The 17,745-nt window shown below is 43.4% G+C and overlaps 2 protein-coding genes across 2 annotated transcripts in view; one reads left to right on the top strand and one right to left on the bottom strand.

Annotated features, from left to right (window-relative positions):
• Nucleotides 1–14,756, top strand: part of bent (projectin protein bent) — a 76,492-nt gene extending 61,736 nt beyond the window's left edge. The window contains exons 64-89 of the mRNA XM_043426772.1: nt 59–640; nt 743–1,045; nt 1,160–1,544; nt 1,674–1,879; nt 1,997–2,457; nt 2,588–3,122; nt 3,252–3,446; nt 3,607–4,090; nt 4,226–4,481; nt 4,608–5,058; nt 5,217–5,501; nt 5,614–5,753; nt 5,839–9,047; nt 9,189–9,322; nt 9,444–9,804; nt 9,883–10,109; nt 10,237–10,527; nt 10,655–11,026; nt 11,279–11,335; nt 11,763–11,920; nt 12,028–12,124; nt 12,211–12,353; nt 12,487–12,643; nt 12,735–13,052; nt 13,246–13,359; nt 13,461–14,756. Of these exons, the coding sequence (XP_043282707.1) occupies nt 59–640; nt 743–1,045; nt 1,160–1,544; nt 1,674–1,879; nt 1,997–2,457; nt 2,588–3,122; nt 3,252–3,446; nt 3,607–4,090; nt 4,226–4,481; nt 4,608–5,058; nt 5,217–5,501; nt 5,614–5,753; nt 5,839–9,047; nt 9,189–9,322; nt 9,444–9,804; nt 9,883–10,109; nt 10,237–10,527; nt 10,655–11,026; nt 11,279–11,335; nt 11,763–11,920; nt 12,028–12,124; nt 12,211–12,353; nt 12,487–12,643; nt 12,735–13,052; nt 13,246–13,359; nt 13,461–13,663 (10,124 nt within the window). The 3' untranslated portion in view covers nt 13,664–14,756. The remainder of the gene's footprint in view (nt 1–58; nt 641–742; nt 1,046–1,159; nt 1,545–1,673; nt 1,880–1,996; nt 2,458–2,587; nt 3,123–3,251; nt 3,447–3,606; nt 4,091–4,225; nt 4,482–4,607; nt 5,059–5,216; nt 5,502–5,613; nt 5,754–5,838; nt 9,048–9,188; nt 9,323–9,443; nt 9,805–9,882; nt 10,110–10,236; nt 10,528–10,654; nt 11,027–11,278; nt 11,336–11,762; nt 11,921–12,027; nt 12,125–12,210; nt 12,354–12,486; nt 12,644–12,734; nt 13,053–13,245; nt 13,360–13,460) is intronic.
• A 6-nt stretch (nt 14,757–14,762) lies between these two features.
• Nucleotides 14,763–17,705, bottom strand: LOC122415016 (uncharacterized). The gene is made up of 8 exons (XM_043426773.1): nt 17,341–17,705; nt 16,539–17,003; nt 16,211–16,430; nt 15,991–16,099; nt 15,789–15,910; nt 15,352–15,615; nt 14,913–15,265; nt 14,763–14,826 (listed from the first exon to the last, which is right to left on the bottom strand). Exons 1-8 carry the CDS (start codon nt 17,530–17,532, stop codon nt 14,809–14,811), a joined length of 1,743 nt encoding a protein of 580 aa, XP_043282708.1. The 5' UTR covers nt 17,533–17,705; the 3' UTR covers nt 14,763–14,808.
• Nucleotides 17,706–17,745: the final 40 nt, after the last annotated feature.

The raw sequence follows: 17,745 nt of genomic DNA, 5'->3' as shown, positions 1-17,745 counted from the left end.
ATTTATCATTGATTATATCAAAAAGTCTCATAATTCACGTTGATTTTTTCATCTGCAGAGGCACCGAAATTCGACCGTCTCCTGATGAGAGATCTCACAGTCAAAGCTGGCCAAAAAATTGCTTGGGATCTGCCGATCGAGGCTTCCCCCAAGCCCACGCCTTGGTGGACTTTCAACGATTCCCCGGTCGATGCTGACCTCCGTCACGAAATATACACCACCTCGACGAACACCACCTTCGAAATACCATTTTCGGTTCGCGCCGACAGTGGACGATACAAATTGACGCTGGTCAACGATCATGGAAAAATGTCAGCTTCCGCCAGTGTCACCGTCCTCGACAAACCTTCGCCGCCTGAAAGACCACTCGTCGTCAGTCAAATCACCAAAGAAAGTTGCCACCTCTCATGGTCGGTTCCACTGGACGATGGTGGAAGTCCAATTTTGCATTACGTCATCGAAAAGATGGACGTTTCGAGGGGCACGTGGTCCGATGCTGGAATGAGCATGACCTTGAATCATGACGTGTTCCGATTGACACATCGCAAGGAATATTACTTCCGGGTCAAGGCGGTCAATAACGTCGGAGAGTCCGAACCACTCGAAACTACGAAGAGCATAATCGCCAAGAATGAATTCGGTAAGTTCTCCATTTCAACAATCGTTTGCTCTTCCAGCCCGATTCATCTTGAACAAATTTTTGACTCGTTTTTTGTGTGGTTTTCGTTTTTTTCGCAAATAGACGAACCCGACGCACCTGGCAGACCAAGCATTACCGATTGGGACAAGGATCACGTCGACCTGACGTGGCCAGCACCGGCCAACGACGGTGGCTCACCCATCACCGGCTACATCGTTCAAAAGAAGGAGAAGGGCAGTCCCTACTGGATCAACGCGGTTCACGTACCTTCCGGACAAACCAAAGCTACTGCTCCGGATCTCACCGAAGGCCAGGAATATGAGTTCCGCGTTATTGCTGTCAATGCTGCCGGACAGTCGGAGCCTTCGGAGCCGAGTGATGCAGTCATTGCGAAAACTCGATTCCGTAAGTTTATTCCAAAATTCATCAATCATAATTTTTAATGGTTTATTTTGCTCGTATTGTATTTTATAGTGATTTTTTTTTGTAATTAAAATGATGGAAAATCGCTTTATTCAGTTGCACCCAAAATCAAAACGCCGCTGGAGGATATTCGCATCAAGGCTGGCCTCGTTTTTCATGTCGATATCGATTTCGTGGGTGAGCCCATTCCCGAGGTCGTTTGGAGCGCTGATAAAAAACCATTGGCCACGAACGACAGAACGACCGTCACTTCGATCGGTTATCACACGATCGTTCATATCGTTAATGCCAAGAGAAGCGATTCCGGTCTCTATCATTTGATGTTGAAAAACGACAGTGGCGTTGACGAAGGTAGCTTCAAAGTGATCGTTCTCGACAGACCTGGACCACCCGAAGCGCCACTCGAGTATGAGGAAATTACCAGCCAATCCGTCACCTTGTCCTGGAAACCACCAAAGGATAATGGCGGTAGCGAACTAACGTGAGTCAAATATTCAACTTGGATCCAATTTATTCATCGATTTATTAAAAATTATTCAATCAAAATCGAATCGAATGTCAAGTCACTCGTCTTGTGATTTTTTTCTCATATTTTCGTCGACCTTTTCAGTGGGTACGTTATCGAAAAACGCGATCTTACACACGGTGGCGGTTGGGTGCCAGCCCTGAACTACGTTAATCCAAAATTGACGTACGCCACGGTTCCCCGACTTCTCGAAGGTACGAAGTACGAGTTCCGCGTGTCTGCGGAAAATCTTCAAGGACGTTCCGAACCTCTGAAGACGGATCGTGCGGTTGTCGCCAAGAACCAATTCGGTTAGTTCAATTTTATTTCTCTTACAAATTAGTCTCAACAATTGAAAATGAAAAATGTGTTCTGCTAATAACTGAAATAATTCAGTGATGATTGAAAATTTCGTTCTTTTCCTGCAGTTGTGCCCGGACAACCTGGAAAACCGGAATGCGTCGATGCGAACAAAGATTACATCAAGATCAAATGGACTCCACCGATCAGCAACGGAGGATCAGCGATTTTGGGTTATGACATCGAGAGGCGAGACCGAGCGACCGGACGGTGGTTGAAATTAAACAAAGAGCCACAAAAGGGAGTCGAATTCGAGGACAACCACGTAACGGAAGGTCATCAATATGAGTACAGAGTGTCTGCGGTGAATGCCGCAGGTGCAGGAAAACCGAGCGAGACCTCATCCGTGTTTACCGCCAAGCCGATGAAGGAGAAACCGAAACTTCATTTGGATGCTCTTATTGGACGTAAGATCAAAGTCAGAGCTGGTGAACCCATCAATGTGGATATTCCGCTTTCTGGAGCACCCACACCAACCATCGAATGGCTCAAAGGCACTGACAGGCTCGATGGAAACTATCGTGTCACGGTGGGTTCATTTAGTTTTATTGTTTCTTCAATTTTTCGTCAATTGCAGAGATTCTTTGCAATCATAATTTATTGATCCAAAGTAAGATTCAAAATAATAAAACATAAAAATAATGAATTTGATTTCGCAGACCGAAACGAAGCACGACCACACGATGCTGCAGATCGAAAAATCGGTTCGCGACGACGCCGGAATTTATACGATTATTGCAAGAAACGAATATGGAGAGGATACGGCCGACATAACGGTCATAGTCGTAGACAAACCTGGACCACCGAAAGGACCGCTTCTTTATTCGAGCACGACGCACGAATCGGTGGCACTTTCTTGGGGACCACCGGTCGACAACGGTGGCGCGAACATTACCAATTATATCGTTGAGATTTGTGACTTTGGCCTTGATAATTGGCGCCAAGTACCAGGATATTGTCCAACCTGTGGCTTCACCGCGAGAGGCCTCAGCGAAGGAAAACGTTACATGTTCCGTGTGCGTGCTGAAAATCTTTATGGAGTTTCTGATCCTCTTGATGGAAAACCTGTCGTTGCCAAAAGTCCGTTCGATCCACCTGGCGCACCCAATCAACCAGAAATCTTGGGCTACACTCCGAATACTTGCACTCTTATTTGGAACCCACCAGAAAATACCGGCGGCAAACCTATTACTGGTAAACATTTTGTCACGTTTTCTGAACAATTTCAAATTGTTTTTTTTTTTTTTTTAACACTTATCACGTAAGCACAGACAGCATTTGTTTCCCAAGAGAACAATATTTACAAAAAATGTTTTCACCCAGGTTACTACGTGGAGAAACGCGAAAGAGGAGGCGAATGGCTCAAATGCAACAATTATGCAACACCAAACACAACGTTCTCGGTACAGGATCTACACGATGGATCTCGTTACGAGTTCCGCGTCATCGCGGTGAATGAAGCCGGTCCCGGTGATCCTAGCAGACCAACTGAACCCATTGTCGCTGGACATCAACGACGTGAGTTGTTTTTTCATAATTTCATCGAATTTTATTCGAGTGTTTTCAGAAATTGTGCTTAAAGATTTTGGATCAGACAAAAATCTTCGATAGAAATATAGCGTTCCAATTTCAATTTGGAAATTGAAGTAAAAAAACCAATGATTTCGAAATATTTCAGTTCGACCGGATGCTCCCGAGCCACCGAAAGCAGATCGTATAACGAAAGATTCGGTAACGTTGTCATGGCGTCCACCGAGAAACGATGGCGGTGCCAAAGTTCGGGGTTACTTTATCCAGATGAAACAGAAGGACCAACCGGATTGGTCGGATGTCAACGACTCGATAATCGCCGGCAACGTTTATACGGTGCCACAATTGAAAGAGGGCGATGAGTACCAGTTCCGCGTTATTGCGGTCAACGACATTGGCAAGAGTAATCCAAGTCGAGCGAGCAATCCGATCGTCATTACCGAACAGCCGAACAAACCGATGATGGATCTTGGCGGTATTCGCGATATAACTGTGCGTGCTGGAGAAGACTTCTCCATCCACGTGCCTTACATCGGTTTCCCGAGACCAACGGCTACATGGTTGGCCAACGACGTCGTTCTCGATGAGAGTGACAAGAGAGTTCACTTGCAATTGGCCGATGATTATGCCAGGTACAGAAAACATTAGTCACTCTTTGAGTTTAGTAATTCTCATCAAAGAGAATATAAGCCACTGACGAATAATTGCGATTAACTCGCTGCAAAATATTCAAAGTTTCCTGTTTTCATCGCTTTCCATTTTTGCAGTCTCGTAATGAAGAATTCGAAACGTTCGGACGGTGGCCAATACCGTTTGCAGCTCAGAAATGCATCAGGCTTTGATACTGCTACGATCAACGTGCGAGTCCTCGATCGTCCTGCGGCTCCGCAGAACCTCCGGGCCGACGAATTCGGAGGCGATTCTCTTACCCTCTACTGGACACCGCCCAAAGACAACGGTGGTGCGGAGATCACGAATTACGTTATCGAGAAACGTGAACCGAGAGATCAGATTTGGGTCAAGGTGTGTGTTTGTTGAAGAGAATCTAAAAAATCACTTTCAACACATTTCCGCTGAATCGATTAAGCCAAAAAATATTAAAAAATTGTTAAACCTTTTTTGAATAAATTTCAAAATTCATTCGTACAGATAAGCAGTTACGTCACAACGCCTTTCGTGCGCGTAAGGAATCTGACCGTCAATCAAGAATACGAATTCCGCGTAATGGCAGAAAACCAGTACGGCACTTCGGATCCAGCGATGACGAAGGATCCGATAAAGGCAAGACATCCGTTCGACACGCCGGGAGCACCGGGTGCACCGCGCGGCGTCGAAACCACAGAAGACAGTATCACGATCGCTTGGACCAGACCAAGAAGCGACGGTGGCTCGCCCATTACTGGTTACGTCATTGAGAAACGTTTGTTCAACGAGGAAAAATGGATCAAAGCTACTCAAGCCATTGTTCCAGATCTCACACACAGAATTGGAGCTCTTATTGAAAATCGCGACTACGAATTCCGCGTCGCCGCTGTCAATGCCGCGGGACAAGGACCGTGGAGCTCCAGCTCTGATGCCATTCGCGCCAGTGCACCTTCGTGTAAGTTTTTCCGTGATGAAAAGCCAGTTAAAATCCCTTCTTTCCTCAGGACCTGAAATTTCACTCGATTTATCATTTTCTCTGTTTTGCTGAATTTGCTGGATGTAGAATGCTGGAAAATGAAAGTGACAATAAATAATTTTTTGTGCGTTTTGCAGACGCGCCAAAGATCACGAGCGATTTGAGCATCCGAGACATGACGGTAATTGCCGGAGAACCATTTACCATTACTGTACCGTTCTCTGCTCATCCGATACCCAAACCCAGCTGGACCGTTAACGGTGAAGACATTTATACCGACGAGAGAATCAAGTTCGAGACCAACGAAGTCGCCTCCAAGTTTATCAACAGGAAAGCCAAGAGAACAGATACCGGAAACTATACGATTCACCTGTCCAATACCGTTGGCTCCGATTCAGCATCGTGCAAAGTCCTCGTTGTCGGTAAGTGCATTTTTCTTCAAATTTGTATTTTTATTTTCGCAAAAATTGACTCGCTTGAAAAGTTGTTTCGGTTCGGGAATCGCATTTGCAATAATATTTCGTGCTTTCGCAGATAAACCATCCCATCCCCAAGGACCTTTGGACGTTTCTGACATCACGCCAGAAACTTGCACACTTGCCTGGAAGGTTCCCTTCGACGACGGTGGTTCACCGGTCACGAATTACATCGTCGAGAAACTGGATCCGGGCGGCGTAAGTACAATTCCTCGTACAATTATTTCTACAAAACGTTGACGATCGAAGGGAGTGAAAAAAAGGAATTTTGAAAAATTTTCAGTACTGGGTGAAACTGAGCAGCTTCGTGCGAAACACGCACTACGACGTGATCGGTTTGGAGCCAAACAAAAAGTACAATTTCCGTATAAGAGCGGAGAACCAATACGGCGTTTCGGAGCCGTTGGTGGGCGACGAGCCGATAACAGCCAAGTTCCCATTCACGGTACCGGATCCACCGGGACAACCGCGAGTCATAGATTGGGACTCGGACAGTATAACGATAAACTGGGATCGTCCCCACTCCGACGGTGGTTCTCGCATCCAGGGTTACAAGATCGAGTTCCGAGACCCTGCGGACGACGGGCAATGGCGTGTGGCGAATGATTATCTCGCCAAGGATCGAAGCTACATATGTTACGGTCTGGCGAGTGGCCACGAGTACGAGTTCCGGGTGAGGGCGAAGAACGCGGCTGGTTTCAGCAAGCCCAGTCCAACGTCGACACAATTCAAGCTGCGCAGCAAATTCCACGTTCCATCACCACCGGGTACTCCTCAAGTAATCAAAGTAGGAAAGAACTACGTTGATCTCAGATGGGAAGCGCCAACATCAGACGGGGGCAGTCGCATCACCGGTTACGTGATCGAAAAACGTGAAATCGGTTCGGCGATATGGCTCAAATGTAACGAGTACAACGTGACCGATTGCGAGTACTCGGTGCTCCACCTAATCGAACGCGGGGATTACGAGTTCCGTATATTCGCGGTGAACGCAGCGGGTCGGTCGGAGCCAAGTTCGTGCACGACACCGGTCCGCGTTTGCGAAGTGGAAGGCGGTGAGAAGCCAGAATTCACGCGTCCTCTACCGATCTCGCAGGGAGTACCTTTGGGAAAAACTTACGTCCTCGAATGCGAAGCCACTGGAAAACCAATGCCAACTCCGAGATGGCTCAAGAACGGAAGAGAAATAACGATGGGCGGACGTTTCCGATCGGAAACAAGAGACGACGGTCTCTTCAGGTTGGTAATCAGCGAAGTCTGGGAAGCCGACACCGGCGACTACAGCTGTCAAGCTTCGAATCCGCTCGGCATCGCCACGACGACGCTGAGATTGAAAATCGGCACACCGCCCCGAATCGAGCGCATGCCCGATACGATTTATCTGCCGGAGAAGGACAACACGAAGATCAAAATCTTCTACAATGGAGATCAACCCATGGACATCGTTCTCAAGAAGGATGGTCACAAAGTTGTCGAATCAGGACACATCAAGTACACCGTTTTCGACGAATATCTCATTATTTTCATCCGCGATATCAACAAAGAGGACGAGGGTGTTTACGAACTTTCGATAACCAACGACAGCGGTAGCGTGAGCGGTTCTTTCCAGGCTTTCGTGACCGGACCACCCGGACCACCGATCGGGCCTCTCGACGTCACCGACATAAACAAACACACTTGCAACCTCTCTTGGCATCCACCGAAGTACGACGGTGGCCTCAGAGTCACGCATTACATGGTCGAACGACGAGAAATTACTCACGGCCATTGGCTAATTGTTTCAAGCTTCTGCAAAGACACGAATTTCACGGTGCAAGGTTTGACCGAGGGTCAGGAATATCTCTTCAGGGTCGTAGCCGTCAATGACAATGGGATGGGACCACCCCTCGAAGGCGTCAATCCCATCAAGGCGAAAGCACCCTTCGATCCTCCTGGGCCACCTGGAACTCCGACAGTTACAGAAATTGGCGGTGATTTCGTCAATCTCTCCTGGGACAAACCTCTCGTCGACGGTGGTGCCAAGATTCAAGGCTACTGGATCGACAAGAAGGAGGTTGGCTCGGTCGCTTGGCAACGCGTCAATCCAGCGATTTGCCCAACCAATCAAATCAACATAAGCAATCTCATCGAAGGTCGACAGTACGAATTCCGTGTTTTCGCACAGAACGAGGCTGGTATCGGCAAAGAATCTACCGCTTCGACTTCCGTCAAGATCGTCGATCCTCACGAGTCCAAACCACCGGAAATCATAAAACCACTGAGAAACGTAAACTGCATTCAGAACCAAAACGCGACGTTCAAATGCCTCATCTCTGGCAACCCGAGACCGAGCATCACTTGGTACAAAGGCGCTCGTGAAATCACCAACAGCAGCAGATTCGAAATTTACAGCGAGGGCGAGTGTCACACTCTCGTTATTCACGACGTTTTCGGCGAGGATGCCGACGAGTACGTTTGCCGAGCTTCCAACAAAGGTGGACACAAATCCACGAAGGGTGAGCTGTTCATCATGACGCCACCGAAGCTGAACGTTCCACCGCGATTCCGGGACACCGCTTTCTGCGACAAAGGCGTCAACGTCGTCATCAAGATACCCTTCACCGGTTTCCCCAAGCCCAAAGTTACCTGGGTCCGAGAAGGCGAAACCATCGAATCCGGAGGTCATTATTCCGTCGAGCTCAAAGAGAGACACGCCATTCTCACGATCCGTGACGCCAATCGAATCGATTCGGGCCCCTACAGAATCACCGCTGAAAACGAGCTCGGCCAGGACTCCGCTATCATCAAAATTCAAATCAGCGATCGACCTGATCCACCGAGATTCCCGCAAATCGAGAATCTCGGACACGATTCACTCGCCGTCACCTGGAAACCTCCCGTTTGGGACGGTGGCAGTAACATCACGAATTATCTCGTCGAAAAACGCGAGCATCCCATGTCCAGTTGGATTCGCGTTGGCAACACGAGGTTCTGCTCGATCGCCGTAACCGGACTCAGTCCCGGACATCAATACGACTTCCGGGTTTCCGCCGAAAACGTTTACGGACGCTCGGATCCTAGCGATACAACGCCTCTCGTAACTACCAAGGGAACTGCCAAAAAAGCATTCAAAAAGAAGGAATACCAACTGGATGCAAGTGGCAAAAAGATACGCGGCGTTGCCGATGAAAAAATACGGGATTACGATCAATACGTTTTCGATATATACAGCAAATACGTTCCCCAACCTGTCGAAATTAAAAACACTTCGGTCTACGACAAATACGATATTCTCGAGGAAATCGGCACCGGAGCTTTCGGCGTTGTCCATCGATGCCGGGAACGCGCCACTGGAAATATCTTCGCTGCTAAATTCATCCCCGTTTCTCATGTCATGGAAAAAGAACTTATTCGCAAAGAAATCGATATCATGAACCAGCTCCATCATCCGAAACTCATCAATCTCCATGACGCTTTCGAGGACGACGATGAAATGGTTCTCATCTTTGAATTGTAAGTTCAGCTCATGTATTGTGTTTTGCCTTTATATTCATTCAAAGACATGTTCTTTTTCTAGTGGTCGTAATTGAAACAAAAAATATCTCGACTCTTGAATCGCTCATTCTATGAACTGGGGATTTTTTGCTTTTTCAGCCTGTCCGGTGGTGAATTATTCGAGAGAATCACAGCCGAAGGTTACTCCATGTCAGAGGCCGAAGTTATTAATTACATGAGACAAATATGCGATGCGATAAAGCACATGCACGAGAAGAATATTATCCACCTTGGTAAGCAAAGAATTTTAGTCTGAGAATTTTAAGAGAAAATTTAATTTTTTTTTTTTCATTGAAAGAGGGAATCTTCCAATTGATTTACTGTGATATTTCATTTCTGGTTTAATTGTTACAGACATAAAGCCCGAGAACATAATGTGCCAGACGCGAAACAGCACGAACGTGAAGCTCATCGACTTCGGTTTGGCGACGAAGCTCGATCCGAACGAAGTGGTGAAGATCAGTACCGGTACAGCCGAGTTCGCAGCACCGGAGATCGTTGAACGCGAGCCCGTTGGCTTCTACACTGACATGTGGGCCTGCGGTGTCCTCGCTTACGTTCTCCTCAGCGGCTTGTCACCGTTCGCCGGTGACAACGATATCGAAACATTGAAAAACGTCAAGGCCTGTGACTGGGACTTTGACGAGGAAAGCTTCCGCGACGTTTCTGAGGAAGGAAAAGACTTTATCAGACGATTGCTAGTCAAGAACAAAGAGTACGTAGCATACCGAGGCCGCTTGGAATCGATCTCCTTAGATGGATGTCAAGATGAAACTTTTTTATTTTAATTTAGAAAACGTATGACCGCCCACGAGTGCCTCCTTCATCCGTGGTTGACCGGTGATCACAGCGACAGGACAAACAGAATTTCGAGCAGCCGTTATGTCAGCTTCAGGGACAGGCTCCGTGCCAAATATGAAGACTGGGAAAAATACGTTCTTCCGATTGGTCGTCTCGCTGAGTATTCCGCACTGAGGAAATTGCTTATCGAAAAATACAAGATTTACGATTCAACTTTCGGTGAATTAACTTGATAAATATCAATGAATTATATTAGAATTATTACTCAACGGATCAAAGTTTTAATTGAAATTGCTTCTTATTTTATTCTCTCGTCTAATAAAATATGGAATTTTGTCTTTGCCAGATCGCAGACAAGCAGCACCCAGATTTGTCATCAAGCCAACAAGTGCGTTCACCTACGAAGGCCAAAGCGTCAAATTTACTTGTCGCGTTATCGCGATCGCAACTCCAACCCTCACCTGGTATCACAACAATCAGGAGCTCAGGCAATCGGTGAAATTCATGAAACGTTACATCGGCGACGATTATACTTTCGTAATAAACAGAGCGAAACTTGAAGACAGAGGAGAATACGTCATACGTGCGGAAAATCATTACGGCTATCGCGAGGAAGTTGTGTTCCTCAACGTTCAACGTAAGTCCAATAATTCAAGTGTTGTGTCATTACCATGATTTGCATTAAAATTTTATCCATTTAATGACACTTTATTTAATGTTGCAAACAACAATTTTCTTTCTAAAAATCGTATTCTCTTCTATAGCCGTGCCGAAAGAATTTGCGCCTTACAAACCGGAAGTACTTCCGGTACGAAGACGAGAACCGTTGCCGTACCATTGTTGGATGGAACAGACCGAGTGCGCTCCCAGCTTCACTTTCCTCCTTCGACCTCGTGTTATGCAAATAAGACAAACGTGCAAACTTCTCTGCTGCCTGAGCGGCAAACCACCACCGTCGGTCAGATGGTTCAGGGACAGTAGAGAATTATCGAGACACGAGTACACCATGTCCCACGCGGACGGTGTCGTGACCATGGAAATCATTGATTGCAAACCGGAGGACAGTGGAAAGTACCGATGCATAGCGACCAATTGTCATGGAACGGATGAAACAAGCTGCGTTGTTATCGTCGAAGGTAACGAATTCCGTTATTCCATAATGCTATCTTTGATTATTTCATATGACGATGAATGACACGTGTTTTACAGCACAAAAAAATTATTGGATCACCACAATATTGCAAGCTTTCAAAATTTTCAATCTCTTTCTCAAGTGTAGCGTCCAGTGGCTCTGTTCTTCTTTACTACAGGATCAGTAATGAGCCAGCTATTCGATAGTGAATAAATAAACAACGATTAATGTTCCAATGAATTTAATTACGTTGTAGGAACGGGTGAAACCGACGAGCAGGCAAAGTTAGCAAACGACATCCTGCATTCCGGAGGTAGAGCTATTTTAGCGTGACCCCGTTTCATTTTTATTCCTGCCCAGTATCACATTGTGTGTGTGTCTTTTCTCTATATTTTTTTTTTCCTTTATCTTTCCCTTTAATTATCACGTACGAACGCACAAGCTCAACAGCCCTGTTTTTTTTCTCATGCGCTTGCACGAGCTTCGTACCCTTCGCCAGCGTACACTTAGTTGCTTCGTTCTTTCAAAATAGGGAAAAGACAAAATGTAAAAAAAACGAAGGATTTGTCCTGGTGTCGAGAAAAATGTTTGGTTCCCAAATTCCCAGCACTTGTAGAAAAAAAAAATGACGAAAAATGTTAATTGCCAATAGAATAGTTTTTTTTTCATGCATACTCGTTTCCCAACGGCTCTACTCTTTTTCAACATCCAATTTTGATTAATTATTGCTCTTATTCTAGATCGAAGGTTCATCGAACAGCCCTTGAAACCAGCACCTCAGCAAATCGTGATTAAACAAGAATACACCAGCCACACCTCGAATCACAGTGCCTCTCACAATTATTCGTCCTCGACCAGTACCAACAAATACAGTTCGAACACGTCTTCCTCCTACAAGGTAAACCTACGCCCTGATCATTTTTAACAACTCTACAATTCGTCTAAACACATAAATTACCAAAATATCAATTGTTTATAATAATGAAATACTTTTCAACATTCAAGTCCGAGTCTGACAAGAGAAACGTCAAAAAGTACGGAACGAAATTGGACACGACCGGAAGTCCATCTCGCTCGAGAAGCACCACCAAAGAACTGATCCGTAAGATCGACACATTTATTTTTCACATCCTTTTTAGCCTTGAAACATAATTAACGCTTCAATACTTTGATTTTTTCATCTACAAGATCCTCCTGATGATTCGATGAGGCCACCGGAATTCACTCGGAAACTCAACGACCTTACGGTCAACGATGGCGAACAATTGGAACTGTGTGTGAAAGTAAGCGGCGATCCGGAACCCCAGATTACCTGGTCGAAAGGTGGAAAGGTAATCAAACAAAATTGAACGTTTTCATATGAATATTATTCTAGTGCCAGTTAATACGATAAAAAAAATTATTGTGTCGGAAAAATGAATTTCTTTCTCCCAAGTTACATAATCTCATTTAAAAAATGCATAGACTCTCAGCTCATCGGAAGTGGTCGATCTCAAATACCGAGGTGGCATAGCCACACTCGTGATAAATGAGATATTCCCGGAGGACGAGGGCGAATACACATGCAAAGCAACAAATAGCGTTGGCACAGTCAGTACAAAGTGCAAATTGACTGTTAAACGTAAGTAAAGTTAACGCGTGAAAATGCATCAATAAATTTGAACTCTGTTCTCGTTGTATGGAATTAAAAAATACGAAAAATTTGTTTTCAGCCATGGCTAATGCAGCGGAAAAGAAGAAGGGCGGTGACAAACCACCGAAGATTGTTGATCATCTAACGAGTAATTTTGTTAAGGACGGTGAGGCTGTCGTGCTAAACTGTAGAATAATCGGCGCTAAGAAATTCGACGTTGTGTGGCTTCATAACAACAAAGAAATCAAACCGAGCAAGGATTTCCAATATACCAACGAAGCCAATATTTACAAGCTCAACATCGCTGAGATATTCCCCGAAGATGCTGGCACCTACACGTGCGAGGCGTTCAACGATGCCGGAGAGAGCTTCTCTTCCTGCACGCTCAACGTTCTGGGTAAAATTGTCTATACAGAATTTAGTGGTTCATTTATTGAAAAATTATCTGATCGTCTGTCCTTTCGATACGTTTTTCTGTTCTCTTTTCCACTTGATCATTCATTCATTCTTTCATTTATTCTTCATATCATATTTTCTAAGATTGTTTCATCGCATCGAATGATACAGTATTTTTTTGTATAACTCAACAGTCCCCAACGAAGAGCCCAAGAGCCCAGTGTTCACGACATTCCCACAGTCGGCAACTGTGAGCGAAGGAGAGATGGTCAGCTTCGCATGCCAGACTGAAACCGCGCCGCTCAAAGGTAATTTTGCCGTTTGGACGAAATTTTTTCTTTTTGTACCATTTTTAGATTGGCATTGTATGTGTGAAGAACGAAAATGAATGTGGAAAAAACCCTTTCAGTGACGTGGGTGAAGGACGGCAAGCCGATAGACGAATCGAGCAGCAGGTACCTCTTCAGTTCAGACGGCGACAAGAAGTTCGAAGTGCGAATAAAGTCTTGCACGGCGGGCGACGTAGGCCAGTACACGGCACGTGCAATTGGCAAGAAGGGTGAAACGAATGCGGCATTTGCGCTCAACGTAACGGGCCCTAACGATCAATGAGATGATATTGGAACGATCACAACGCACTAACGAGAATAAACCAACGATCCTCTTGCGATTACGAAAACCGAAAAAATAACAAATCTTAATGACATTTTATTTAGAAAAAGCTCAAGAGGAACGAACAAAAAACAGAACCGTTCACGAAGCTAACGACGCTGCGAAATTTAACGTGAACCGTTTTAAAGCTTCGCGACTAATGAAAAACAGAATTTCAAAAATTACAAAAAAAAAGACGAAACGAAAAGCTAATACGAGAATAAATATTGAACAATATAAACGAGTTTAAACGATTGAAGAAGCGCGCGGTCGTCACGCTAATGTCATTAGAATGTTTATCATCTAAATGTTCATGTATAAATGTTTAAGAGAATCATCTATTTATTATTATAATTATAATTACAACTACGATTATCGTTATTACTATTATTATTATATTGTTATAAAAATGTTGTTTCTTTTCTTCTGTTCATGTGGGTTTTTTTGTCATGAGAAAAAAAAAACGTTCACGAATGGAATATCAGAGACACAGACGAAACACATGCACACACGCGCAAACGTACATACAAACATGCACACATAAAAAACTTATTTGCACGCTAATTTGAGCTTAAAATGCTGTTCACGTAAAGGGGAGCTTTTCTTATCGCGAAGTTTGAAATGTGCACGGCGGTTCAACACGCGTCGGCGTTCTTGCTGTTTCTCACGTTTAATGTTGTCTGCTCACGGGGGGAGGCTGGGTAGAAGAACGCTCGCGTCCTTGCGAATATCGCCTTTCAATAATTTCTCTCTCAACCTAAAGACTCGAACGTTCTTCTTCTCTTTTTCTCTCTCTCTCTAGCTCAGTCTCCCTCAATACTATTTTCTCTTTTGTAACGCGACGACAACTTTGAACGATAAACGACGATGCGACTTGCATACAGAAACAATCACTCTCTCTCTCTCTCTCTCCCAATCTCTCTTTTTATTCCATGTTATCGTATATGAACCGTCGTGCTAGATTTGTTTGAAGACTGCTTCCGTTTAAATAAACCAAAAAAAAACGACGAAAAAAATCATGTAATGTTAATAAGAACTTATGATTCAAGATGAACCTTTCTTGTTATTGCTTCCTCGAGCCTTCTTTTATTTTTCTCCTCCTGTTTTCAAACACTTATACTCGCCTTGAACAAAGAAAAACGATGTTATGTGAAAACTCATTCTTTATCATATATATATATATTTGTATGTGAATATCAATCCTCTCTACCTGCTCAGGAACAGGAAGAATCTTGTGAAGACACTCAGGATTGAGGAGATTGGTCAAACCCAAACGTTCATTAAAACCACGGTCCGTTATGCTCTGCAATGTTGTACTGTAGACCTTCAAAGGCAAATACTTAACAATAGGTTTATCGTCGTCAAGCGTTCTAATGAGCTCAGCAACTTCTATGACAACTTTTTTCTTCGAATGCCCAAAACTTATTATATGCGGCCACTTTGGCATAAATTGCTGATCGAATTCCCATTCTCCATCGGTCTCGAAACTCGGGGAAATGTGAATAAAGGCACTCGCAGGTGGGTTTGTTGTGTCCATTTGTGCTTTCACACCATTCTCGTATTCTGAAAAAAAAGGAAATGTTTACCATTAGTTATTTCCATATTTATTGAAATTTAAACATGTTGTTAACCTCGTTTTCTAAGCTTGCCTGTCGTTATTACGCAATAAGTCTTCAAACCATCTTTTTTTTTATTTCGGCTGCTTCCGATTATCGATATATCCCTGTCTTCTATCAGACTATGTGGCCATATTATCTCGTCCTCACTTACAAAGAATTGGCTCCAATGGTTACGCGACGGATCGTATATATAATAGTGTGAATAAAAATAAATAAATTTATGTTTTTTCAGTACGCAGGAAGTCGGCAAGCGCGTAAATTCATGAGGAATTCGTTGGCCATCCGACCACTTTTCTGTAAAGAATACAGTTTTTTCAATACTTCATTAAAGATAGAAACAAATCTGCAATATACTTTGCAATTGAATTGAAAATTCGGCCTTTTCAAGCTAATTTTATCAATGAAAATGTGGGTTAATTTCTAACGCAATTTGGCTATAATAAACTTGTGTCCAAGAAAATATTCACCTGTGTGAACGTCGAAGATATCAACAGTCAATACCTTACATCTGTGATGTCCAACACCGCCGAAAAGGTATAGCTTATTCTCGATAAAAGCGACAGCCATGTGACGTCGTTTCCGCCGTAATCTGTTTCGAAAAAACTTATTTTTCATATTGCCTTTCTTCATCATAAATTAATTTAGGAAATAAATCTATGTATTACTTACTCAGTTAGTATGTACCACTTCTTTGAGAAAGGACAGTAACGCCAGACAGTAATGTTATACCTTCCAGAACCCAGTCCCTGTTCACCTCCGACAAAGTAAATATTAAAGCCTAAAAAAGTGAAGAAACAAATAATAAAGCGAATAACTTTTTTTCTAGTTTTGGAGGATTGTGTAAAGCGTGCAATTAAAGTGATAAAATGGGACTTGACAAAGTACTTACCTCTTCCTATCACTTGAAAGCCTACCATTTCCCTGCCATTATCTTCGAGCATCGTGTGTATTTGGGCCTTGGTCATTTCTGCCATTTCACAAAAATTTTGCCCATTCCAAGACCAAATGCCAAAAGATCCATCTTCCTTCCTCCCTGTGATGCATTGAACATAACTTTTTTTTTTTTGTTGCAGCACCAAACGAACAAAGTCTGGATCGCCGTTAACAAACTGTAATTACAATAGTTTTCTTAATAAAACTGGAGCTCAAACAAATTCAAAATAAATTGGTCCCATCGCATTTCAATGAGGCAAATCTAAATATATTTTCTCACGTACCCTCAAGAAAGCATCAGGCAAATCCTTTGGAATGTCGTTATGCATTTTCCACTTCTCCAAAGCCTGCTGTAAGTTTTCAGTACTGCTTCTCACATTGACGTTGAGCAAAAGTTTCAAAAAATTTTCAGCTGGAAGTTTAACGAGCAATAAAGAAGAAAGCTCATCAAATCTGTCTAAGCAAGTCGCAAGTGCGACATCTCGTAGAACTTTCAAGCCAAGATTTTCCGCCAACAGCCAAACTTCCAACATATCATCGGGTGAGTATCGCATACAAATTATCATCTCGATGATTTGTTCTGTCAGTCTTTCTGCCATGAAAACTACACTCAGTTCCAGCAAATCCATTAATTCGGAATAGTGATCACCCAAAAAATATTCCAACGAGACTCGTGCAAAAAATAAATATTTTTGAGAATAAACAACTCGTGCGTGGTCCTCTTCATGATTGATCCAGTTTAAGAAATGCTGAGATAACAAAAGAAAACAATTTTATAGTATGTTTATAGAAAACCTTTGTTTTACACAAATTTTTAATTTTTTTAATTTTGTTAGTTGAGATGGAAAGACAAAAGGTCTACTTCTAAATCACTAAAATGATACATTTTTCCAGATTGTTCATTTCATATTTCAATTGAGAAGTTGTTGAATTCAATTTTCAACAGCTTTTTTCAATTGAATATCAGCGCCACATTTGGATTCGAAATTAAGTTTTTGGCGCCATGTTTTCACAATGGTATAAACGCATGATATATGAACGAAATAAAAACAAAGAGTTGAAATGAATTACGGTTAGAGTACTCACCTTCAAAGTTCGAGAAGTGATATCGTAATTTATTTTGAACTCATTTTGCAAGTGGTCGTTAAAATTTTCAGAAAACAACGAAGCAAAATAGAGGCTGTAATCAACAAGTTTTCTTTTGTTCGCTTGAAATCGATCTTCGCCAAGCACAAGTGTCACAAATCTCTCTACATTTTCCCCGTTTTCATTCTCCATTGCAAATATACGCAGCGTCAAAACGCTGTCACCTCTCTAAATAAGATTGAGAATGAAAATCAATTTTTCTTCGTTTCGATAACTCAATATAATGCACGTGTATCTCCGTCCAAACACAAACATCGACTAAACGGCAAGCAACAAGCAAGGCAAACGCTGATTTGCTGATTACAATGTAAACATCGAAAAAGGTATACAGTGCTGTGAAGTGTT

This window comes from Venturia canescens, chromosome 8, assembly GCF_019457755.1.
Source record: "Venturia canescens isolate UGA chromosome 8, ASM1945775v1, whole genome shotgun sequence".
NCBI lineage: Eukaryota > Metazoa > Arthropoda > Insecta > Hymenoptera > Ichneumonidae > Venturia > Venturia canescens.
Note: the sequence above shows the minus strand (reverse complement) of the source record. Positions and strands in the feature narration are given on the sequence as shown.

What these genes read in the sequence shown, in the direction of transcription:
- LOC122415016 (XM_043426773.1), bottom strand. Translation starts at nt 17,532, where the DNA reads ATGGAGAATGAAAACGGGGAAAATGTAGAGAGATTTGTGACACTTGTG. An exon ending in CTTTCAAGTGATAGGAAGAG is followed by an intron (nt 16,100 to 16,210) that starts GTAAGTACTTTG and finishes TCACTTTTTTAG; the next exon opens with GCTTTAATATTTACTTTGTC. An exon ending in AAGTGGTACATACTAACTGA is followed by an intron (nt 15,911 to 15,990) that starts GTAAGTAATACA and finishes TTTTCGAAACAG; the next exon opens with ATTACGGCGGAAACGACGTC.